Raw genomic sequence first — 23,960 nt, forward strand, 5'->3', positions numbered from 1 at the left:
TGGATAAACCAATTAGGGAAGAAAATACTAGATGTGGAATTATCAATATGTTCAGCACTAAAGTGACTTATTCTTGTTGTGCTGTCACGGTAGCTAGCGCTTCACTGCAACACACGTTACAGGAACAATGAAAAAGGTGTTTTAAATGAAGTAGAAGACTTCACACCTTCACCTTGTTTACTACTTAACAACAATGCATTAACCAGAGGCAATGCCAAGTCAGTTTTGGGGTTCCACAGGGCTCCATGCTCAGACCACTAACATTCATCAAACACAAGCTACCTTGAGCTCATTAGGAAATAAAAACTGAAGGTCTTGTTGCTTTAATGTTGCACAAGCAAATGCTTTGTGAAACACTGACACTTCTTGAATTGCACACAAGCAAAACTATAGTAGTAGTACTAGTTAGTCACACATTCTATTAAAACCATCATAGCTTTTGGCCCAGCTATCCTCATTTTTGGACATTCCAAACAGCACCAGAAGGTCTTTTGGTGTAGCAATCATTAAAAAAAAGGTGACGATGAAGTAATTTCTGTAAAAGTTGTTTGATAACCTTTGCAGAGAGCGTAGGCGGGGTCACACGTAGAGGCACTTGTGGTCCCTCAGGTTCCTCATGTAGGCGAAGACCTTGCCACACTTGTCACAAATGAATGGCTTCTGGCCCTTGTGGATCTGTTGGTGTGCCTTCAGGCTGTTGCTCTGGTTGAAGCGGCGGCCGCACGTGTTGCAGCTGTACGGTTTCTCACCCGTGTGGATGCGCAGGTGGCGGTTCCGGTTGCCCAGATTGCTGAAGCGCTTGTCGCACGTGTCGCAGCCGAAGGGTTTCTCTCCCGTGTGCAACAACTGCAGGGACATGGAGCAAAACTCAGTGGGTTTAGTAACTTCCTTATTATCTAGGACGACCACAATGTTTCCCAGCAGACATATCCCTCAATATGGTAGTATTATCGTAGCAAAATTATTTGCCAACCGGTATTTCAATTTGCGCGTGTGTAATCCAATTCACGTGTCTGTGTACTAATGTGTGTGTCTGGATATCAATCTCTAAACGTGTATTCAGATTCGCGCGTGTGTGTTTTAAGTTCCATCCATCCATCCATCTTCTTCTGCTTCTCCGAGGTCGGGTCGCGGAGGCAGCAACTTAAGCAGGGAAGCCCAGACTTTCCTCTCCCCAGCCACTTCGTCCAGCTCTTCCTGGGGGATCCCGAGGCGTTCCCACTCCTACCGGTCAGACGTGCCCTAAACACCTCCCTAGGAAGGCGTTCGGGTGGCATCCTGACCAGATGCCCGAACCACCAATTTACAAAAATTAAAAAAAAAAAATCAAAAAGTTAAAAAAAAAGTGTTTTAAGTTAAAACATGATTTTCAAGGTAAAAAATGATTTTCAAGGTAAAAAAAAATTTTCAAGGTAAAAAAAAAATTTCAAGGTAATTTTTTTTTTTCAAGGTTAAAAATGATTTTCAAGGTAAACAAATGATTTTCAAGGTAAAAAAAAAATTTCAAGGCAAATTTTTTTTTTCAAGGTAAAAATTTTTTTTCAAGGTAAAAAATCATTTTCAAGGTAAAAAACATTTTTCAAGGTAAAAATTTTTTTTCAAGGGTAAAAATGATTTTCAAGGTAAAAAATGATTTTGAAATTTTTTGAATTTTTTAAAAATGTTTTTAATTTTTTTTATTTTTTATTTTTTTAAAAATTTAAATTTTAAAAAAAATTTTAAAACAATTTTAAACAATTTTACATTTTTTTGATTTTTTTAAACAATTTTAAAAATTAACATTTTTTTTTAGGGTTAGGGTTAGGGTTAGGGTAAAAAAATTTAAAAAACGTTTAAAAAAAGTTTTAAAAAAGTTTAAAAAAAGTTTAAAAAAAGTTTAAAAAAAGTTAAAAATATTTTAAAAAAGTTACAAATATTTTTAAAAAATTAAAAAATTTAAAAAAAATTTAAAAATTTAAAATAATAAAATACAATTTGAAAAAATTAAAAAAAATTGGGAAATTAAAAAAAAAAAAAAACATTTTTACAAAAATTTTAAAAAAAATTCCAAAAGTTAAAAAAAAAGAAAAAAAAAGAAAAAAAGAAAGTGTTTTAAGTTAAAACATGATTTTCAAGGTAAAAAAATGATTTTCAAGGTAAAAAAAATGTTCAAGGTAAAAAAAAATTTCAAGGTTAAAAATGATTTTCAAGGTAAACAAATGATTTTCAAGGTAAAAAAAAAATTCAAGGTAAAACATTTTTTTTTTGAATTTTTAAAAAATCTTTTTAAAATGTTTTATTTAAAAAAAAAAATTTAAATTAAAAACAATTTTTTTTTTTTTTTTTTTAATTCAAAAAAAATTTTAGATTTTTTTTTTTAATTTAAAAAAAAAAAATGTTAATTTAAAAATTGTTTTTACTTTTTTTTTTTTAAATGTAAAAATTTTTTTTAATTTTTTTTAAATATTAAAAAAAAAAAAAAAAAATTTAATTAAAAAAAAAATTTTTTTTTAATTTTTTAAAAACAATTTTAAACAATTTTAATACATTTTGATTTTTTTTTTAAACAATTTTAACAATTAACTTTTTTTTAGGGTTAGGGTAAATTTTAAAAAAAAACGTTAAAAAAAAGTTTAAAAAAAGTTAAATTTTTAAAAAAATAAATAAAAATATTTAAAAAAAAATTAAAATGTTTAAAACATTTAAAAAAAAAAATAAATAAATAAAGTTTTGAAAAAATTGGCTTTACTCTGAGCTCCTCCCGGAAGACAGAGCTTCTCACCCCATCTGTAACGGACAATATGAAATGTTCATATTGTGACATCCCAAATACGTACATATATATAAATATACATACCGGGTATCTTTTTTACCCGGTATCTTGTCCTTTCGGTCATAACCCAAAGCTCATGACCATAAGTGAGGGTAGGAATGTAGATCGACAGGTAAACCGAGAGCTTTGCCTTCCGGCTCAGCTCCTTCTTCACGACAACGGACACTGCTTTACTGCGGACGCCGTACCAATCCGCCTGTCAATCTCCCGATCCACTCTTCACACACTCGTGAACAAGACTCCGAGGTACTTTAACTTCTCCACTTGGTGCAAGATCTCCGCCCCAACCCGTACATGGCACTCCACCCATTTCCGGGCAAGCACCATGGATACACAGACACGCGCACACACACACACACACACATATATATAACACCATCCTGACTGTGAAACACAGAGGTGGCAACATAATTCTTTGGGGATGCTTTTGATTGCAAAGAGGACAGGATGACATTGTATTGAGGGGAGGATGGATTGGGCTACGTATCGTAAGAGCATTGAAGATGGCTGGTGGCTGGGTCTTCCAGCAGGACAACAACCCCAAACAAAAAGCCAGAGCATCTAAGGAGTGGCTCAGTAAGAAGCATCTCGAGGTTCTGGAGTGGCCTCGTCAGTCTCCAGACATGAACTCAATTGAAAGTCTTTGAAAAGAGCTGAAGGGCCGTAATCTGTATTGCCCCATGACAGCCCCAAAACCTGACAGATCTAGACAAGATCTGTATGGAGGAGTGGGCCTAAATCCCTGCTGCAGTGTTTGCAAAGCTGGTCAAGAACAACACGAAACGTCTAATCTCTGTAATGGCAAACAAAGTCTGTAGTTCAGTACCACATATTAAGTTATATTTCCCTGATGTATCAAATATTTATGTCATTCAATAAAAGGCTGATTAATGACTCAAAAATCACACATTGTGATTTTCTGGAGTTTTGTCTTAGATTATGTCACTCAGAGTTGAAGAGTACCTATGATAAAGATTACAGACTTCTACATGCTTTGTAAGTGGGAAAACTTGCAAAATCAGCAGTATATCAAATAAGTGTTCTTACTGTACATGTATGTATATATACATATAAATGTATACATATACACATATGCATACAGTATATATATTTACATATATACACACAAACACACATATGTATACATATACACACACACATACTGTATATAGACATACACACATATATACGTAGACATACATACATACTATGGATGTAATGGTAAATGGTATAATAATAAACCCCGGTAAAACTCTCAGCAGTAATACGGTTTAAATGTTTTATTACAGACAAAACCGTCTTTTATTATTGCATTTTAGGCAACACTGCTTACTTCCTGGAAACAGGGTCACAGCAGCGCTGGCGCATGCGCACTAGCATCGTTTAGCTTGAAAATCATGGCAAACACAACTACATGGACTTTGCTACGGAGATTTTCCCTCGGAGTAAACAGAGCCGAGTGCTTGGTTTTAACTTCATGTTCCCTCGCTTCATTGCAGTGTAAAGAACTTTGTGAAAATTTTGAGCACATTTAAAAATACCGTGATAATGAAAACCGTGATAAGAAATGTTCATATTGTGACATCCCAAATACGTACATATATATAAATATACATACACATTAGAGATGCGCGGATAGGCAATTATTTCATCCGCAACCGCATCACAAAAGTCGTCAACCATCCGCATCCACCCGAACTAACATTTAATCAAAACCGCACCCGCCCGTTGTTATATATCTAATATAGACGATGCAAGGCATTATGAGGTTTTAAAGCTTTTGCCTGTTAAAGAAAGGAGACTGATCCAATGCAGCAGAGACATTCAATGCGTGCCACGCTGTCACGGCCCAGACGCACACCAGTGCGCAATCATCTGGGAGCCGCGCGCTGAGCGCACCTCCAAGCGCGCTCGCGCCACTCAAACTGCTGCAGGCAGCTGCGTTCTATCTTGTTTTAACATCCTGTGGCACTCTTCTGGGATCACGGCGGACGAAACTGCTCATGCTCAGGGTGTTTGTGGAGCTTCGGGGTTTTGCACAAATGTGATGCACCATGTTAGATGTCCCGGTTTTGTGACTGTCGTAGACATAAACAGCGTCGCAGCTCTTGCAAATCACGTAGCCAGCATTACTATCATCCTGATTTACAACCTCATAAAAACGAGTCCACGCTGAACTTTTCTGGTCTTTTTTCCCCCTGGTCTTTAGTATTCCCTTTTTTAGTTTGTCGCGTACCACGTTTGCTGCCGGCGTTGCCATCTCTTTTTTTTTTCTTCTTCTGTTGTGGCATATGCTGCAGGTGCCTGCTCGTTTTTCGTATGTGGGTAACAACATTTAACTATGTATATATATTTCCCAATTGGTTTAACTGCCACCCGCCTGAATCTATTTAAAATCTAATTTTTTTTTATTTCAACCGCCCGACCCGACCCGCGGATAAAATCTAATTTTTTTTTCATTTCAACCGCCCGACACGCGGATAATCTGCGGACTACGCGGTTGTGTCCGCAAACCGCGCATCTCTAATACACATACCGTATTTTCCGCACTATAAGGCGCACCTAAAAACCACAAATTTTCTCAAAAGCTGACAGTGCGCCTTATAACCCGGTGCGCTTTATATATGGATAAATATTAAGATTCATTTTCATAAAGTTTCGGTCTCGTAACTACGGTAAATAGCCGCCATCTTTTTTCCCGGTAGAACAGGAAGCGCTTCTTCTACGCAAGCAACCGCCAAGGTAAGCACCCGCCCCCATAGAACAGGAAGCGCTTCTTCTTCTACTGTAAGCAACTACCCGCCCGCGTAGAAGAAGAAAAAGCGCGCGGATATTACGTACGTTTCATTTCCTTTGTGTGTTTACATCTGTAAAGACCACAAAATGGCTCCTACTAAACGACAGGGATCCGGTTCATGAAAAGACGCAATCTCTCCATCTGCACACGGATTACTATTTCACAGCAACTGATATTCCTGTGAACCGCACTGTGGATACAACGGGAGCACGTACGGTGAATATTCGCACCACAGGGAATGAGAAGTCATCCTTCACTGTGGTTCTAGCTTGCCATGCTAATGGCCAGAAACTTCCACCCATGGTGATATTCAAAAGGAAGACCTTGCCAAAAGAGACCTTTCCAGCCGGCGTCATCATAAAAGCTAACTCGAAGGGATGGATGAAGAAAAGATGAGCGAGTGGTTAAGGTAAGTTTAAGTTTACGCGAAGAGGCCGGGTGGCTTTTTTCACGCAGCTTCGTCCATGTTGATATACGACTCCATGCGCGCCCACATCACGCTGGTTTTAATATATTATTAAAGTTTGACTGACCTATTTGACTGTTTTTTTGACATTCCTTTAGCGCAGTTAGATGCGGCTTACAACACGGGGCGGCTTATAGGTGGACAAAGTTTTGAAATATGCCGTTCATTGAAGGCGCGGCTTATAACCCAGGGCGCCTTATGGTGCGGAAAATACGGTATATATTTATTTGTCCTTGGGCTGCACGATTATGGCCAAAACAATAATCATGATTTTTATAAATGGTTGATTTATATAGGCTAGTAAGGTAAAGTTTTGTACCTGACAAGATTTTAGCTCCACACTTTTTCTGTTTGTTTTGATATTGTCATTACTGCCACAAGTGGTGGCAAAGTGTATTACAACTGAGTACTGCCGTGGCGCATACGGACCACAGCTGAGAAACAGGTATTTTTTGGAGGCCCTGTAGGAGGCGCTCGCAGCCCAACAATGATTAAGGAACACTACAGATCCAAACTGACCACATACAGGTAAAAGCCAGTAAATTAGAATATTTTGAAAAACTTGATTTATTTCAGTAATTGCATTCAAAAGGTGTAACTTGTACATTATATTTATTCATTGCACACAGACTGATGCATTCAAATGTTTATTTCATTTAATTTTGATGATTTGAAGTGGCAACAAATGAAAATCCAAAATTCCGTGTGTCACAAAATTAGAATATTACTTAAGGCTAATACAAAAAAGGGATTTTTAGAAATGTTGGCCAACTGAAAAGTATGAAAATGAAAAATATGAGCATGTACAATACTCAATACTTGGTTGGAGCTCCTTTTGCCTCAATTACTGCGTTAATGCGGCGTGGCATGGAGTCGATGAGTTTCTGGCACTGCTCAGGTGTTATGAGAGCCCAGGTTGCTCTGATAGTGGCCTTCAACTCTTCTGCGTTTTTGGGTCTGGCATTCTGCATCCTCCTTTTCACAATACCCCACAGATTTTCTATGGGGCTAAGGTCAGGAGAGTTGGCGGGCCAATTTAGAACAGAAATACCATGGTCCGTAAACCAGGCACGGGTAGATTTTGCGCTGTGTGCAGGCGCCAAGTCCTGTTGGAACTTGAAATCTCCATCTCCATAGAGCAGGTCAGCAGCAGGAAGCATGAAGTGCTCTAAAACTTGCTGGTAGACGGCTGCGTTGACCCTGGATCTCAGGAAACAGAGTGGACCGACACCAGCAGATGACATGGCACCCCAAACCATCACTGATGGTGGAAACTTTACACTAGACTTCAGGCAACGTGGATCCTGTGCCTCTCCTGTCTTCCTCCAGACTCTGGGACCTCGATTTCCAAAGGAAATGCAAACCAAACCAACCCAAACCATCGGGTGCCATGTCATCTGCTGGTGTCGGTCCACTCTGTTTCCTGAGATCCAGGGTCAACGCAACCGTCTACCAGCAAGTTTTAGAGCACTTCATGCTTCCTGCTGCTGACCTGCTCTATGGAGATGGAGATTTCAAGTTCCAACAGGACTTGGCGCCTGCACACAGCGCAAAATCTACCCGTGGCTGGTTTACAGACCATGGTATTTCTGTTCTAAATTGGCCCGCCAACTCCCCTGACCTTAGCCCCATAGAAAATCTGTGGGGTATTGTGAAAAGGAAGATGCAGAATGCCAGACCCAAAAACGCAGAAGAGTTGAAGGCCACTATCAGAGCAACCTGGGCTCTCATAACACCTGAGCAGTGCCAGAAACTCATCGACTCCATGCCACGCCGCATTAACGCAGTAATTGAGGCAAAAGGAGCTCCAACCAAGTATTGAGTATTGTACCTGCTCATATTTTTCATTTTCATACTTTTCAGTTGGCCAACATTTCTAAAAATCCCTTTTTTGTATTAGCCTTAAGTAATATTCTACTTTTGTGACACACGGAATTTTGGATTTTCATTTGTTGCCACTTCAAATCATCAAAATTAAATGAAATAAACATTTGAATGCATCAGTCTGTGTGCAATGAATAAATATAATGTACAAGTTACACCTTTTGAATGCAATTACTGAAATAAATCAAGTTTTTCAAAATATTCTAATTTACTGGCTTTTACCTGTATATTCCATGTTTGGTCCATGCTTGAGAAGAACGGTAAGAAATGAGAATGTACCTGATGTAACTTGAGGCTGCTATTCTGCGTGAAGGAGCGTGGGCAGATGTCGCAGGAGAAAACCTTTCCACCGCTGTGCATCTTCAGGTGACTGTTTAAGTAACTTGGCGACTTGAAGGTCTTCCCGCAGAGGTCGCAGGTGTGCGTCATGTGGCCTTGCTGATGAGAGCGAAGCTCCGTGACGGAGTCCAAGAGTCGGCCGCAGAGAACGCACTCGCACGGGACGCTGGCGTGGTGCGTGTCTAGGTGGACGTCCAGCAAGTCGGCGCAGGACATGGCGGCGCCGCACGCCACGCAGGCCTGCTTCTTGTCTGTGATGTGGGTCAACGTCTGGTGCGTTTTCAGGGCGCTCTTCTGGGTGAAGGCCTTGCCGCAGGTGTTGCAGACGAAGGGCCGCTCGCCCGTGTGGATCCTCTGGTGACTCTTCAAGGTTTCTGACTGGATGAAGGTCTTTCCGCAGGTGTTGCAGACGAAGGGCCGCTCGCCCGTGTGGATCCTCTGGTGACCTTTCAACGTGCTCGACTGGTTGAAGCTTTTGCCGCAGGTGTCGCAGCTGAACGGCTTCGCCCCCGTGTGGATGCGCAGGTGGCGCTGCAGGTTGCCGTTCATGCTGAAGCTCTTGTGGCAGAACTGGCAGCTGTATGTGAGGCCACGTCTGCACACGCGATGGCGCGCTCTGACTGCACGTTTGGATGTTCTCGTGTGTCCAGCAGTACTTGCATCTTCCTGCTGAGTGGAGAGAAGGTGGTCACAGCCTTGCACAGCTTGCCTGTATCACTTTAAAGGTCCCTTATTATACTCTGTTTAAATACTTTTCAGCCATCAACCACCAACTCGGCGAGTCGAGGTTAAAGAAAGCAAATGTGACTAAACCTAATAAACGCGTTAAGTTTTTACTAAAGGCAGAAATCATAAATTAGGCTTTCAACACATACACAATGTTGAGATCTATATATATATATATTTTTTTTTTTTAAAAGACGGGGTAAACCATGCATACTCGTAACGACGTTTGCATGAACAAAGCAACACATGGCAGTTACAGTGAGCTGTGTTCACTTCCCCATCTTCCTTCACAACCAGCCAAGTCTTCAGTGGTGTCTCCAATTTTCTTTATGAGTGGTTAACATATTGGAAAATTAAAAACAGTGACTCAAGTCGATCGAGTGCTACTCGCAGTTTGTTTACAAGGCTGCATCCTTGCAAGACGCAAAAATAAATCATGAAATCTTTTTGTTGATAACATACCGTATTTTTCGGACTATAAGTCGCAGTTTTTTTCATAGTCCAGTGCGACTTATGTTTTTTTCCTTTTTTATTATGCATTTTCGGCAGGTACGACTTATACTCCGGTGATTTTCAAGGTAAACGAATGATTTTCAAGGTAAAAAAAAATTTTCAAGGTAAATTTTTTTTTTCAAGGTAAAAAATGATTTTCAAATGTTTTTAATTTTTTTTTTTTTAATTTAAATTTATAAAAAAATTTAAAAATGTTTTAATTTGTAAATTCTTTTAAAACATTTTTTTAATTTTTTTAAAACAATTTAAAAAACAATTTTAATTTTTTAAATTTTTTAAAACAATTTTAACAATTAACATTTTTTTTTAGGGTTAGGGTTAGGGTTAAGATTAGGGTTAGGGTTAAGGTAAAACATTTTTAAAAAAAAGTTTAAAAAAGTTAAAAAAAAGTTAAAAATATTTTTTTTGAATTAAAAATATTTAAAACATTTTTAAAAAATTTAAATTAAAAATAATAATAATAACAAATTAAAAAAAAAAAATTTTTTTTTAAACATTTTTAAAAAATGTTACAAAAATTTAAAAAAATTTACAAAAATTAAAAAAATTAATTTAATTTTTTTTACAAAAAATAAAAAATAAATAAAAACGATTAAAAAAAAAAAAAAAAAAATTATTTAAAAAAATTAAACAAAATTAAACAAAATTAAAAAAAATTCCAAAAAAAAAAAAAAAAATTCAAGTTAAAACATGATTTTCAAGGTAAAAAATGATTTTCAAGGTAAAAAAATTTTTCAAGGTAACATTTTTTTTTCAAGGTTAAAAATGATTTTCAAGGTAAACAAATGATTTTCAAGGTAAAAAAAAAATTTCAAGGTAAATTTTTTTTTTCAAGGTAAAAAATGATTTTCAAGGTAAAAAATTTTTTTCAAGGTAAATTTTTTTTTTCAAGGTTAAAAATGATTTTCAAGGTACCGTATTTTCCGCACTATAAGGCGCACCTAAAAACCACAAACTTTCTCAAAAGCTGACAGTGCGCCTTATAACCCGGTGCGCTTTATATATGGATAAATATTAAGATTCATTTTCATAAAGTTTAGGTCTCGCAACTACGGTAAACAGCCGCCATCTTTTTTCCCCGTAGAAGAAGCGCGCGGTGCATGCTGGGATATGTGACGTTTCATTTCCATTTGTGTGTTTATGTAAAGACCCCAAAATGGCTCCTATTAAGTGTGTTGTCTGTCTAATTATAAATAATGCAGACGAGGCGTGTTAACTGAGTTCTCAACGTTTTCTCACAGCGTGCTCATAACCACATTCTAACTCCCAGCATACAACAACGCTTCTCAGGGCTACCGCGCATGCTCGTAACTATCGTTGCATGCTGGGTAGTGTAGTTGTTATATTTGCTAGCTCATAACAGCACATTGAGAGACACGCTTACGCGCTTAATTCAATACTCGCCGTCATTCCGGGTGGATTGACAAAAGACCTCCAGCCGCTAGATATTGGTGTCAACAGGGCATTCGAAGCTAGACTGCTAACTGCGTGGGAACAATGGATGACAGAAGGCGAACACACCTTCACTAAGACGAGGAGGCAGCGCCAGACGACGCCAACATCTGCCAGTGGATCGTAAATTTGCCCAACTTTTCACTTCGGACACCGAAGACGAAGGATTTACGAATGAAGAATAACTTCAGAAAGTGAGCGCTATGTTTATTTTGTGTGTTGTGACATTAACGTTCGAGCAACATTATGTTGCTATTGCTCTGCACTATTTTGAATTTTACTATGTTTGTGATTGCACATTTGCGTACATTTTGGGAGTGAACAGAGTTGTTAGAACGCTGGTTTTTAATATATTATTAAAGTTTGACTGACCTATCTGACTGTTTTTTTGACATTCCCTTTAGCGCAGCGTAGGCGCGGCTTATAGTCCGGGGCGGCTTATTGGTGGACAAAGTTATGAAATATGTAATTCATTGAAGGTGCGGCTAATAATCCGGTGCGCCTTATAGTGCGGAAAATACGGTAAACAAATGATTTTCAAGGTAAAAAAAAATTTTCAAGGTAAATTTTTTTTTCAAGGTCAAAAATGATTTTCAAGGTAAACAAATGATTTTCAAGGTAAAAAAAAATTTTCAAGGTAAATTTTTTTTTCAAGGTCAAAAATGATTTTCAAGGTAAACAAATGATTTTCAAGGTAAAAAAATGTTTTCAAGGTAAAATTTTTTTTTCAAGGTAAAATTTTCCTTCGTGATGTCATAAAAAGAAGCAACGTTCATTAGCATGCATCTCTGTCAAAAGCGAAGTAGCTGGTGATGGTTTACTGCTAATATAGCATTGAAAAGTAACTGGGCATGATAGGGAACCTTTACAAGACCTTAATGGAGAAGTCACCTGATTGTCTTCTAAACTCTGGTCAACAACACACGTGTCCTCTATTGGTGCGAGATGGACACTCTCCTGAGAGACAGACACAGTCCAATGAGTTACGTCCTGATTGTTGGAGGAAACGTGAGGTCATCTTGAGTACCTTGTATGATCTGCCCTTGGGCGACCTCTTGACCCCACCAGCTACAAATGAAAATAAAAGTCAGTTGAAACCCCTGTCAGCATTGGCGCCCATTTCTGCGTCACCAGGATAGATAATCCATAATTACAACGATGCTGACAATGATGAGTCACCTCGGCCACGCTTCTTCTTTAAGTGCTGCAGGGAGCTAGCGTCCTCTTCTTCGGCGAGGGTGACTTCCACTTCCGCCGTCTCCTCTTCGCGACCTACTGTCAGCAACAGACTCAGGTCGGTCTCTGCCGCCCGCAGCCTCTTCCTCAGCTCCTCCACCTCAGCTTCGCCCTGCGACGCCTGCGGACAAATACAGGCGCTCATCAGTTATTACTAAACTTGGCCGCTGGCGTTACACGAAACATTAAAGTGATAAATACTTCAAAGTGCACCAGAGAAAAACATTAAAGTGATAAATACTTCAAAGGGCACCAGAGAAGAACATTCGTAGAAAAGCTGACAGATCTTCTCCACCACCTCTTGGGCCAGAGACGTCATGAATGTGCTGAGAGGAAGGACCACCTGATGGGAGACAACAACACACCTTTACCCCATCTTACATCATATATACTTGCACACACAAATTACGGGTAATACATTAGAGATGTGACGTTTGCGAACAAATTGAGTCTTTTGAACGTCTCTTAAGTGACTGATGAAAAACCTATTCTCATTTGTGAGCCGTTTTTAATGCACATTCAAATTTAGCGTGCCCACTGTGTGCGACCCGGCTTCCCCTACATCGGGGCGCACAATAAGATGATCACTGTTAGTGTGAGTCAGTGATTTTCCAACCTTTTTTTAGCCAAGGCACATTTTTTGCATTGAAAAATGCGGAGGCACACCACCAGCAGAAATACTAAACTCAGTTGACAGTAAAAAATGTTGTTGTCGCAATTGTTGGATATGACTTTAAACCAAGCATGCATTACTATAGCTCTTGTCTCAAAGTAGGTGCACTGTCACGACCTGTCACATCACGCCGTGACTTATTTTGACTTTTTTGCTGTTTTCCTGTGTGTAGTGTAAGGCTGAAACGACGCGTCGACATAGTCGACGTCATCGGTTACGTAAATACGTCGACGCCGTTTTTGTGCGTCGACGCGTCGCATATTTACGTCACACTACCGTCGTGGCGGAGCGCAAAGCAGACGATGCGAGCGGTGCGAGCGAGGGGAAAAAAGCGCATTTAGTGTTGATATTCTTTGCTTAGTTTGATAAATGTTGGAGCAGTTTGCTTCATCAGGAGGGTGAAGTCGCTCAACTTAAAGTGTTGGATTTAACTGTGTTGGATCATTGGCTGCTGGTGAGGGCATAGAAAAAGGGGCATTTTTCTACCAGTAGACAGCGTTTAAGATTGAGTGTTTCACTGCTAAATTAATAATATATTTATATTGAATATGGATTTTAAATATGTATCTAAATAGGTGGTTAATTGGTTAGGTATTTATGTATTTGCATATTGGGTTTTCTGCTGCATTTATCTATTGTGTTTCTGGGTTTAAATGTATTTTATATGTATCTTGCTGCATTTATGTTGAGACAATTTATTTAAAATCTGTTTTAACTTAAAGGGAAAAGATGTGTCCATTACCTTGCACTTGTTTAATGGTTAAGAGTTTGATAGCCTAATTAATAATTGTAAATTATGGGATTGATAATTGATTGATTTTTTACAGCATGTTTATCTTGTGGTGTTTTGTCCTTAAAGGTTTTTCACCTACTAAAGAAGCTAAAGGCTACTAAAGAAGCTAAAGGCTACTAAAGGCTACTAAAGACAGCTAAAGAAACTAAAGTCTACTAACACTGCTAAAGACTGCTAAAAAGACTAAAGGAGAAAAAAGAAGCTGTTTCTTCGTTGGAAAAACTGTTGCAAACTAAAGGAAAATAAAAGGAAAAAGTAACTACGGTCTGGTCTTTTGAGTGAAATCCAGAAGCCAAATTCAGCATTGGTACATCCCTTCAAGTGTGGGATAAGCACAGCGAAAAAAGCAAAACACTTGACAGTTGTTGTATGCACACTGTGTCGAGCGGAAATGGCCTATCATAGCAGCACAACGGCTATGAAGGAACATTTGAAAAGAAAACACCCGACAGCGTTCTTGCCATCACCATCAACTAGTCAATCGTCCGCGTGAGTATACGTTGTCATCATTACACAAAAACATGAATGTGTCATTTGTATCTGCGTTGTAAATTCATAAACTAAAACACCGTTTCGCTCTGAGAGGCGCGTTTGGCGTGCCTGTTCAGTGTTTACAAAGACGCTAACGTTAATTAGTTGTGCAAATACCTTTTACAACATTAACAGTTACATATACTATGTACAAACCAACAATTAACTTTCACTTTAATCATACTATCATTGTTGTGTTATTAAGCAAAATAAGCAATACTTTTACTTTTGTTGAAATGTTTACACTGTTACAGAATATTTTGTTTTGCACTTTTTGTATTGGATGTTTATCTTTATTTTTGCACATTTTAAAGCAAAATAAGCAATACTTTTACTTTTGAAATGCTTATACTATTGCAGAATATTAAGATTTGCACTGGATGTTTACTTTTATATTTGCACATTAAAAAGCAAATAAGCTACTTTTAATTTTGTTAAATGTTAAAAGTTTTAAATGTTTACATTGTTACAGAATATTTTGTCATGTTGTTGTCAATGTTGACTGAGTGGCCATACTTTTTTTTTTGTAAATAAGTCATGCCTTTTGAAAAAACTGGCCTTTATTTATTTTTTCAGCTTCATTTTAAATAAAATAAAAAAAATCAGTAAAAGGAAAAATAATCTATAGATTAATCGGAAAAAATAATCTATAGATTAACCGATTAATCGAAAAAAATAATCTATAGATTAATCGATAGAAAAATAATCGTTAGCTGCAGCCTTAGTGTAGTGTTTTAGTTCTTGTTTTGCACTCCTATTTTGGTGGCGCTTTCTCTTTTTTGGGTATTTTCCTGTAGCAGTTTCATGTCTTTCTTTGAGCGATATTTCCCGCATCTACTTTGTTTTAGCAATCAAGAATATTTCAGTTGTTTTTATCCTTCTTTGTGGGGACATTGTTGATTGTCATGTCAGGTTCGGATGTACATTGTGGACGCCGTCTTTGCTCCACAGTAAGTCTTTGCTGTCGTCCAGCATTCTGTTTTTGTTTAATTTTCAGCCAGTTCAGTTTTGTTGTGCATAGGCCTTCCCTAAGCTTCAATGCCTTTCCAGCTAGCCAGTTACCAAGTTAGCCTCCATTGTATAGCCTTTGTTTTTTTCTCTAAACTTAAGAGAGGGTATCAAAATAGCAATAACCTCAAGATGTTTTTCCGCTGAACTATCCGTACTGTTTTCCTGCGCCATTTTTCGAATGTTTCCAGCAAAGGAGACGACGTCGTCACGTGAGCTGCACATGACACATCATTGGCTAGCTTACCTCCACCTCATGACACGTAGCCTCAGCGCCGCCCTGGCGCTGTTTTGTACTTCTTTTGATTATTGTTTCTCAGCTGTTTGTAAATGTTGCAGTTTATAAATAAAGGTTTATTAAAAAAAACAAATAATAATAATTAAAAATAAAAAAATTAAAAAGCCTCCGCGCATAGCATCGTTCCAACGAATCGATGACTAAATTAAATCGGCAACTATTTTTATAATCGATTAGTTGTTGCAGCCCTATATATATATAATACTTGAAAATATATACACCCCCGCCCCACCCCCACCCGAATTCGGAGGTCTTAAGGTTGGCAAGTATGACCTCTTGCCTGGTATAGGCGAGGGCGGACCTACGTCACTTCCGCCTGCCAATCCCCTAGCAACCGGTCGCCATATTGAATTCGTTGAAAACAAACCAGCTCACAGCGAACACAGCATTGACAGAAAAGGCATTTAACGAGGTTTCACGGCATTTTAAACTGTTCTAAATGGCGTATGATTATGTAAATAGTCTTTCCAGTGAGGCTAGGTTAAAATACGAGTTAAAATGTTCTGTAGTTGGATTAAACGACTGCCCTTACCGCCTTCCAGCAGATGCGTGGACTGATAATCCTACACAATGGCCGGACATGGAATTTGGAAATCTTTATGTCTACCTCACAAGCGCACCAGGTCGGTTGTTAGCTTCGGTTGTTATATAACGAATAAATCACATAAAAATTGTTAAATCACCCAAGGTATGTTGATAAATGATAATAAGGATGACACGGTGGCTACCAGTATCTGTATATTTATTATATCTGTAGAGAGCTCATTCAAATTCAGTTCAGTATTATGATTTATTATTTGCTGAATTACTGGAAATAGCCTTTATACCGTATGTTATTGTTGTGCAACAACAACAACTTCAGCTGTCCAACGTTATTCAGTAAAAATTCAACGGGTTCAACATTAGCATGGACGGTATAGCCAAGTTGCGGTTAAGAAGGTGGATTTTTGTTCCTTATATTTACCAGAAACGAAGTGATCCGAACACACGACCCGGGATTTTGGGGGACTCCAGTGAGAACCGTCCTCGTTTTCCCGGTGTAAAGCTGCGAGCCATTTGTCTCGTCTCTGTGGAGCTTTTAGCACGCTTTGGCAGAACAAAATACGACCTTTGTTTTCCCTGTTTCCAGTTGTGGTTTGCACAACCAAAAACAACACAGTTTTTTGGCATTTTGGAGGCAGAATGACGGGTTTAATCAGCGCAGGTCGACAGGTTAAAGAGTAATGGCGACGGTTTGTTTTCAACGCCAGTCAGGTTGCTATGGCTCGAAGAACCCGTATGTAGCTCAGTTGCCCGGATGTCGGCCCTGCCGTATACTTGCTCGCCCCTATATAAACTATTTGCTTGCCTAACAGGATTGCTATTGTGACATCCAATGGACACTTTTAGAACAGCATTTAAAAATGCAGCTCAGTTTTACACTTAGCAAACTCATCTCGCGGGCCGGATTGAACCTGTTCGCGGGCCTGACCCGGCCCTTGGGCCACATGTTTGACATCCCTGGATTAATATCAGGAAGCTAACATGCTAGCTCTTCTATTTTTATGAACGGCCTTTCTACAGGCCAGGCGGGAGGAAGATTGGAGTTATTACAAAGGAATAGATGACAAAATAAAAGGACACAAATGGTTATGTTGCCACATATAAATGTACCTCATCGTCCTCGCTCCGTGACTCTTCTTGTGGACTCTTCTTCATTGAGGCACCGAGAACTTTCTTCATTTCACTCACTGTAGCGTCAACCATTTGCTGCAAAATGGACACCACCCGCACCTCCAAGTCTGACATTATGAAACAAAACCCTCACTAACTTATATCAACACTTACTATCTCAATAACTATGATGTGGCTAATGTATTAGCTCGAAAGGAAGCACCGATCAACACAAACCAGGAAGTGACGTCTTTTGCTCTGTGTTATCAAACCAAAAGCACGTTTTAGTTTGAGGTTATAATACACATGTTCGTAATGTATGACATCAAGTTTAAAATAATATTACTACGCATGTCACCAAAGTTAAAACAAAGTCAGAAGACAGTGTCAAAAATAATGTAAGTGTACTAATTTAAAAACGTACTGAGTTAACGACCGGAAGTAATGTCTACCACTTCCTGTTTTGATCGCGTTCGTTTTTTTTAAATAAAATAAGTAATTATTTTGAAAATGTATTACTGGTTTACGTTTTCACATTTATTTAATTGATGGTGTTGTATGCCCAACTTGTCACTTATTAGTCAGTGCACTCTAAGCTTAATAATACATCAAAAAAGGTTATTGTCGTTTTCTGCCTTTTATTCCCGCTCTTACTTTCTTCACTTCCTTGTGTCCAACACATAACACATGTTCTCATGTCCTGTGTCCCCCGCGCTTAACTTCCCCCTACAATGGTTCCGGTATTGTCCCGTGACCTGAGTAACCAATACATGACAGATGGTGTTATTTAAATAAAAATGTTCAAGATACTACATCTAAAGTACCAGTAGAGTGGAACAAAACAAGATGACTTTATATGCTTAATTGTGTTTCATTGTATCCATTAAAACAGCAGCTTACCTGCCCGCCACCCCCGTGGCCGGGGGCTCGTAACATGGGTTACTCCGCGCGCTCCGCCCGCGCAGCTTACCTGCTTGCCACCTCTGTTGCCGGGGGCGCGTAACAGGGGTCACTCCGCGCGCAGTGCGCTCACGAAAGGGGTGGGGCTCACCCTGGTTGATATAGAGAGCAGGACGGTGGCCATGGAAGTTGGAACCCGCTAAGGAGTGTGTAACAACCCACCTGCCGAATCAACTAGCCCTGAAAATGGATGGCGCTGGAGCGTGGGCCCATACCCGGCCGTCGCCGGCAGCGAGACGCGCTTGGAGGTGCGCTCAGCGCGGCTCCCATATGATTGCGCACTGGTGTGCGTCTGGGTCGTGACAGCGTGGCACGCGAATGTCTGTGCTGCATTGGATCAGTCTCCTTTCTTTAACAGGCAAAAGCTTTATAACCTCACCATACCTGCCAACTTTTAAATCAGAAAAACCTAGTAGCCAGGGTCCAAGGGCCGCAGGCCCCGGTAGGTCCAGGACAAAGTCCTGGTGGAGGGTTCAGGGCTTCGCCCCCCGACGCAAAATGATTATTAGCATTCAGACAGGTTAAAATGTTGCTAAAACCATCACTTTTCTATCAGTCACAGTGACTTTTCAAAACAAAGATATTACAGCAAAAATCATATGGGTTGATTGACATGTTTATTCTGTAAGCTAACTTCAGTAGTTTGAAATTATTTTGACAGTTAATGCCAGTTATCCTGTCAACCTTTCACAAGACTTCAATTTGTTCATTGAAAGTATAAATAGAAACACTTTTAACAGTATGTCGTGCTGTGAAATACAGCCGACAGGATTGCGCATGCATGGTGCAGGAGAACAAAGGACTTCTTTCATTTAAGGTTTGTGATAAACCATCAAACTCATTTGTTAAAAGGACTCTATAGTAATATAAAGCGAATTTTTCTGGACATTATCATGCAAGAAAAGTTTATTTTTGGGATCGCGATCACCGCGTAATGATTTTTAAAGGTTGCATTACATTATTAACTGTCCCATGTGATCAGCCAGTGCGATTGGAAGTCCATGCTCAATTATTGCCTACGTAAATAAAACTTCGGCATTTATCACATCCAAAGAATCTGTTTGGGCGACGAAAAACGTTGAAAGTTTTCCGCTTGTATCGCTAGCAACGGCATTAGACTTGTGTTTTTTTGTCCCAACGTGGTCTTTTACATCGCTAATTCCTCCGTGTCCGATCGAAAAATCTTGTCTGCACAAGGTGCAATTCGCGTAGTTTTCACCCTTTTTTTTTTTTTTAGTTAATATTAGATATATAACAACGGGCGGATGGCGGGCGGGTGCAGTTCTGATCAAACGTTACATCGGGTGGATGGCGGATGGTTGACGACTTTCTGACGCGGTTGCGGATGAAATAATTGCCTATCCGCGCATCTCTATTGTCCAACTCTTTAATTACCAATACCGATATCAACCGATACCGATATCAACCGATACATGCAGTCGTGGAATTAACACATTATTATGCCTAATTTGGACAACCAGGTATTATAAAAAATAATAATAAAATAAGAAATAAATTAAAAACATTTTCTTGAATAAAAAAGAAAGTAAAACAATATAAAAACAGTTACATAGAAACTAGTAATGAATGAAAATGAGTAAAATGAAGTGTTAAAGGTTAGTACTATTAGTGGAGCAGCAGCACGCACAATCATGTGTGCTTACGGACTGTATCCCTTGCAGACTGTATTGATATATATTGATATATAATGTAGGAACCACAATATTAATAACAGAAAGAAACAACCCTTTTGTGTGAATGAGTGTAAATGGGGGAGGGAGTTTTTTTTGGGTTGGTGCACTAATTGTAAGTTTATCTTGTGCATACTTGCCAACCTTGAGACCTCCGATTTCGGGAGGTGGGGGTTGGGGGGCGTGGTCGGAGGTGGGGTCAACTCACAAACACTATTTAAAGTTAGGCTCCACCATCAGAATGTGTACTTAAACTTATAAAGATCACATGGATATTATTCAGTGAGTTGATTCACCAAAACTAACCTGTTATACAGGAGGAAAAAGCACACAGGACGTTTCAGTTGTTCACAGACTGGTCGCGCTCATCAGAATGACAAGACACTTCCGGTCTGCAGGGGATAGCATTCAATTGGGAAGAAACGCCCTACTGCCCCCTACTGACCAATGTGAATACTGATAAATGTGTAATGACAGCTCCAAAAACGAATTCAAACCACAAAATAAAATAAATAAATCAACACAAAAATGTGACACATTATGGGTGGGTCACATATGCATGTACAGTAGATGGCAGTATTGTCCTGTTTAAAAGTGTCACAACATTGCTGTTTACGGCAGACGAACTGCTTTACGGTAGACACTGTTATTGTGTGTTGTCAACACGTCACTCAGGTCCGCCTGAATTTCGGGAGTTTTTCGGGAGAAAATTTGTCCCGGGAGGTTTTCGGGAGAGGCGCTGAATTTCGGGAGTCTCCTGGAAAATCCGGGAGGGTTGGCAAGTATGATCTTGTGTTTTTTATGTTGATTTAATAAAAATAAAAATAAAAACAACAAAAAAACAATACCGATAATAAAAACCCGACACCGATAATTTCCGATATTACATTTTAACGCATTTATCGGCACAATTGGAAAGAGATGTGCTGTTTATCATTCAAAGTCATTATGTAAGAATTGATTACGTGGACCCCGACTTAAACAAGTTGAAAAACTTATTGGGGTGTTACCATTTAGTGGTCAATTGTACGGAATATGTACTGTACTGTGCAATCTACTAATACAAGTTTCAATCAAAAAACAGGAGCACATATGCTTGGATCGTAAATAAATAGTTAACCGTTGAGTTAAGGTGTTTGTGATCAATATACTTATATATTTTTTAAGAAGCCAGTCATGTCTAAGAATTGGACATGCCTGATCGAGGGTCCTCTAGCTATTGCGCCCGGTATACTCTCTAAAAACATCCAGAAACCGCCAACAATACTCAATTTACATGCCGTGACCTGAAAACTAACCAAATATGGGCGTTATTTCCGTTTTAAAAAGATTAAAAAGGGAAATCTTGAATAAATGCTTCATGAGATATTTTGCATCTATACGGAATCAAATGAAATTAAAGCTGCAAGCAGCGATGGACGGGACCGACTTTGAGGGCTCATGAAATCCAAACCGGAGCAGTAATTAAAAATCTTTCAGCAACTTTTAATCAGAAGGGTTCAATCTCTCTCCTGTGCTAATTTGAAGCCGACACGACAAACGCGCTCAGAGGAGATAATGTTTGAAAAAAGGTGACTGTATTTACACAACTTTTGTTTTGAAGGGGGAATTGCAAACTTACTGTTGATTTTTGCTGGGGGGTTGTCAGTGTATGAAATCTAGGTCTAAGTGAGACCTACATAGAGGTTTTTGTTTCATGTCTCTACGACATTCCTACTGGGAGTTAGAGGCAGTTTTGTCTCTGTATAGAAACTAAAAGTAGAACTCATTAATTTCGGGTTTAGAGCAAAGGGAACACAATACAACAGTAAAATATCATGTCTCATTTATTAGATGTGAGCGTAAGCATCATATTTATGTTAGGGCTGTCAACATTAATGACTTAACTCATGTGATTAATCACAAAAAATATTGCATTAATCATGTCCACACTTAAGATTAATTCTGCAATTTATGTTGAGTGTACAAGCTCTTTTACCTTAACTGCAATACGGTCAGTGATCAATTCAGATCAATGCATACGTTACTACGGAAATGAGTGAGGAGACTCCGACTGGTGAGCTCGCTGGCACATTTCACCCCAAAATGTCAACTGTTGTGTGCAAATAAATGACATGTGTCCGAGTAGAACGTTCCGGGGTGATTACATTTCATTTGTGTACAAATATGGAGGTTTTGGGCCAATTTTAGTATGCATGCCTGTAATCACTGCAATGATTCATCCAAATTCCAAAATGTGATCAATCGTGATTAATCCAAAATGTGATTAATCACATTTTGGAATTTGGATTAATCATGACTAATCCGAATTCCAAAATGAGATTAATCACGATTAATCCAAATTCCAAAATGTGATTAATCACGATTAATCCAAATTCCTAAATGTGATTAATCATGATTAATCCAAATTCCAAATTTTGATTTATCACGATAAATCCAAATTCCAAAATGCGATTAATCATGATTAATCCAAATTCTAAAATGTGATTAATCCAAATTCCAAAATGAGATTAATCACGATTAATCCAAATTCCAAAATGTGATTAATCACGATTAATCCAAATTACTAAATGTGATTAATCATGATTAATCCAAATTCCAAAATGTGATTTATCACGATGAATCCAAATTTCAAAATGTGATTAATCATGATTAATCCAAATTCCAAAATGTGATTAATCATTTGCCAGCCCTAGTAAAAAATATTGAGTCACATGTACGAGGTCACCAGTGCGTTCTGGGCGCAGGCGTGTCTCTTGAGCAAATTCCAAGATGTGATTAATCATGATTAATCCCAATTCCAAAATGTGATTAATCACGATTAATCCGAATTCTAAAATGTGATTAATCATGATTAATCCCAATTCCAAAATGTGATTAATCACGATTAATCCGAATTCTAAAATGTGATTAATCATGATCAATCCCAATTCCAAAATGGGATTAATCATGATTAATCCAAATTCCAAAATGTGATTTATCCCGATTAATCCAAATTCCAAAATTTGATTTATCACGATAAATCCAAATTCCAAAATGTGATTAATCATGATTATCCAATTTCCAAAATGTGATTAATCATGATTAATCCAAATTCCCAAATGTGATTAATCATTTGCCAGCCCTAGTAAAAATATTGAGTCATGTGTCAAGGTCACCAGCGCATTCTGGGCGCAGGCGTGTCTCTTAAGCAAATTCCAAAATGTGATTTATCATGATAAATCCAAATTCCAAAATGTGATTAGTCATGATCAATCCAAATTTCAAAATGTGATTAATCATGATTAATCCAAATTTCAAAATGTGAATAATCATGATTAATCCCAATTCCAAAATGTGATTAATCATGATTAATCCAAATTTCAAAATGTGATGAATAATTTGCCAGCCCTAGTAAATATATTGAGTCACGTGTACGAGGTCACCAGCGCGTTCTGGGCGCAGGCGTGTCTCTTGAGCAAATGCCAAAATGTGATTAATCATGGTTAATCCAAATTCCAAAATGTGATTAATCACAATGAATCCAAATTCCCAAATGTGATTAATCATGATTAATCCAAATTTCAAAATGCGATTAATCATGATTAATCCAAATTCTAAAATGTGATTAATCCAAATTCCAAAATGTGATTAATCACGATTAATCCAAATTCCAAAATGTGATTAATCACGATTAATCCAAATTACTAAATGTGATTAATCATGATTAATCCAAATTCCAAAATGTGATTTATCACAATGAATCCAAATTCCAAAATGTGATTAATCATGATTAATCCAAATTTCAAAATGTGATTAATCATTTGCCAGCCCTAGTAAAAATATTGAGTCACATGTACGAGGTCACCAGCGCGTTCTGGGCGCAGGCGTGTCTCTTGAGCAAATTCCAAGATGTGATTAATCATGATTAATCCAAATTCTAAAATGTGATTAATCATGATTAATCCCAATTCCAAAATGTGATTAATCACGATTAATCCGAATTCTAAAATGGGATTAATCATGATTAATCCAAATTCCAAAATGTGATTAATCACGATTAATCCAAATTCCAAAATGTGATTAATCATGATTAATTCAAATTCCAAAATTTGATTTATCACCATAAATCCAAATTACAAAATGTGA

At 38.2% G+C, this 23,960-nt stretch overlaps 1 protein-coding gene across 1 annotated transcript in view; it reads right to left on the reverse strand.

Annotated features, from left to right (window-relative positions):
* Window positions 1–23,960, reverse strand: part of LOC133614893 (uncharacterized) — a 38,690-nt gene continuing 14,730 nt past the window's right edge. The window contains exons 5-11 of the mRNA XM_061973257.1: window positions 17,182–17,331; window positions 12,467–12,568; window positions 12,169–12,346; window positions 12,017–12,057; window positions 11,881–11,946; window positions 8,239–8,967; window positions 1–846 (exon numbers count right to left, since the gene is read on the reverse strand). Coding sequence (XP_061829241.1) covers window positions 580–846; window positions 8,239–8,967; window positions 11,881–11,946; window positions 12,017–12,057; window positions 12,169–12,346; window positions 12,467–12,568; window positions 17,182–17,331 — 1,533 coding nt within the window. The 3' untranslated portion in view covers window positions 1–579. The remainder of the gene's footprint in view (window positions 847–8,238; window positions 8,968–11,880; window positions 11,947–12,016; window positions 12,058–12,168; window positions 12,347–12,466; window positions 12,569–17,181; window positions 17,332–23,960) is intronic.

Source organism: Nerophis lumbriciformis, linkage group LG17, assembly GCF_033978685.3.
Source record: "Nerophis lumbriciformis linkage group LG17, RoL_Nlum_v2.1, whole genome shotgun sequence".
NCBI classification, from domain to species: domain Eukaryota; kingdom Metazoa; phylum Chordata; class Actinopteri; order Syngnathiformes; family Syngnathidae; genus Nerophis; species Nerophis lumbriciformis.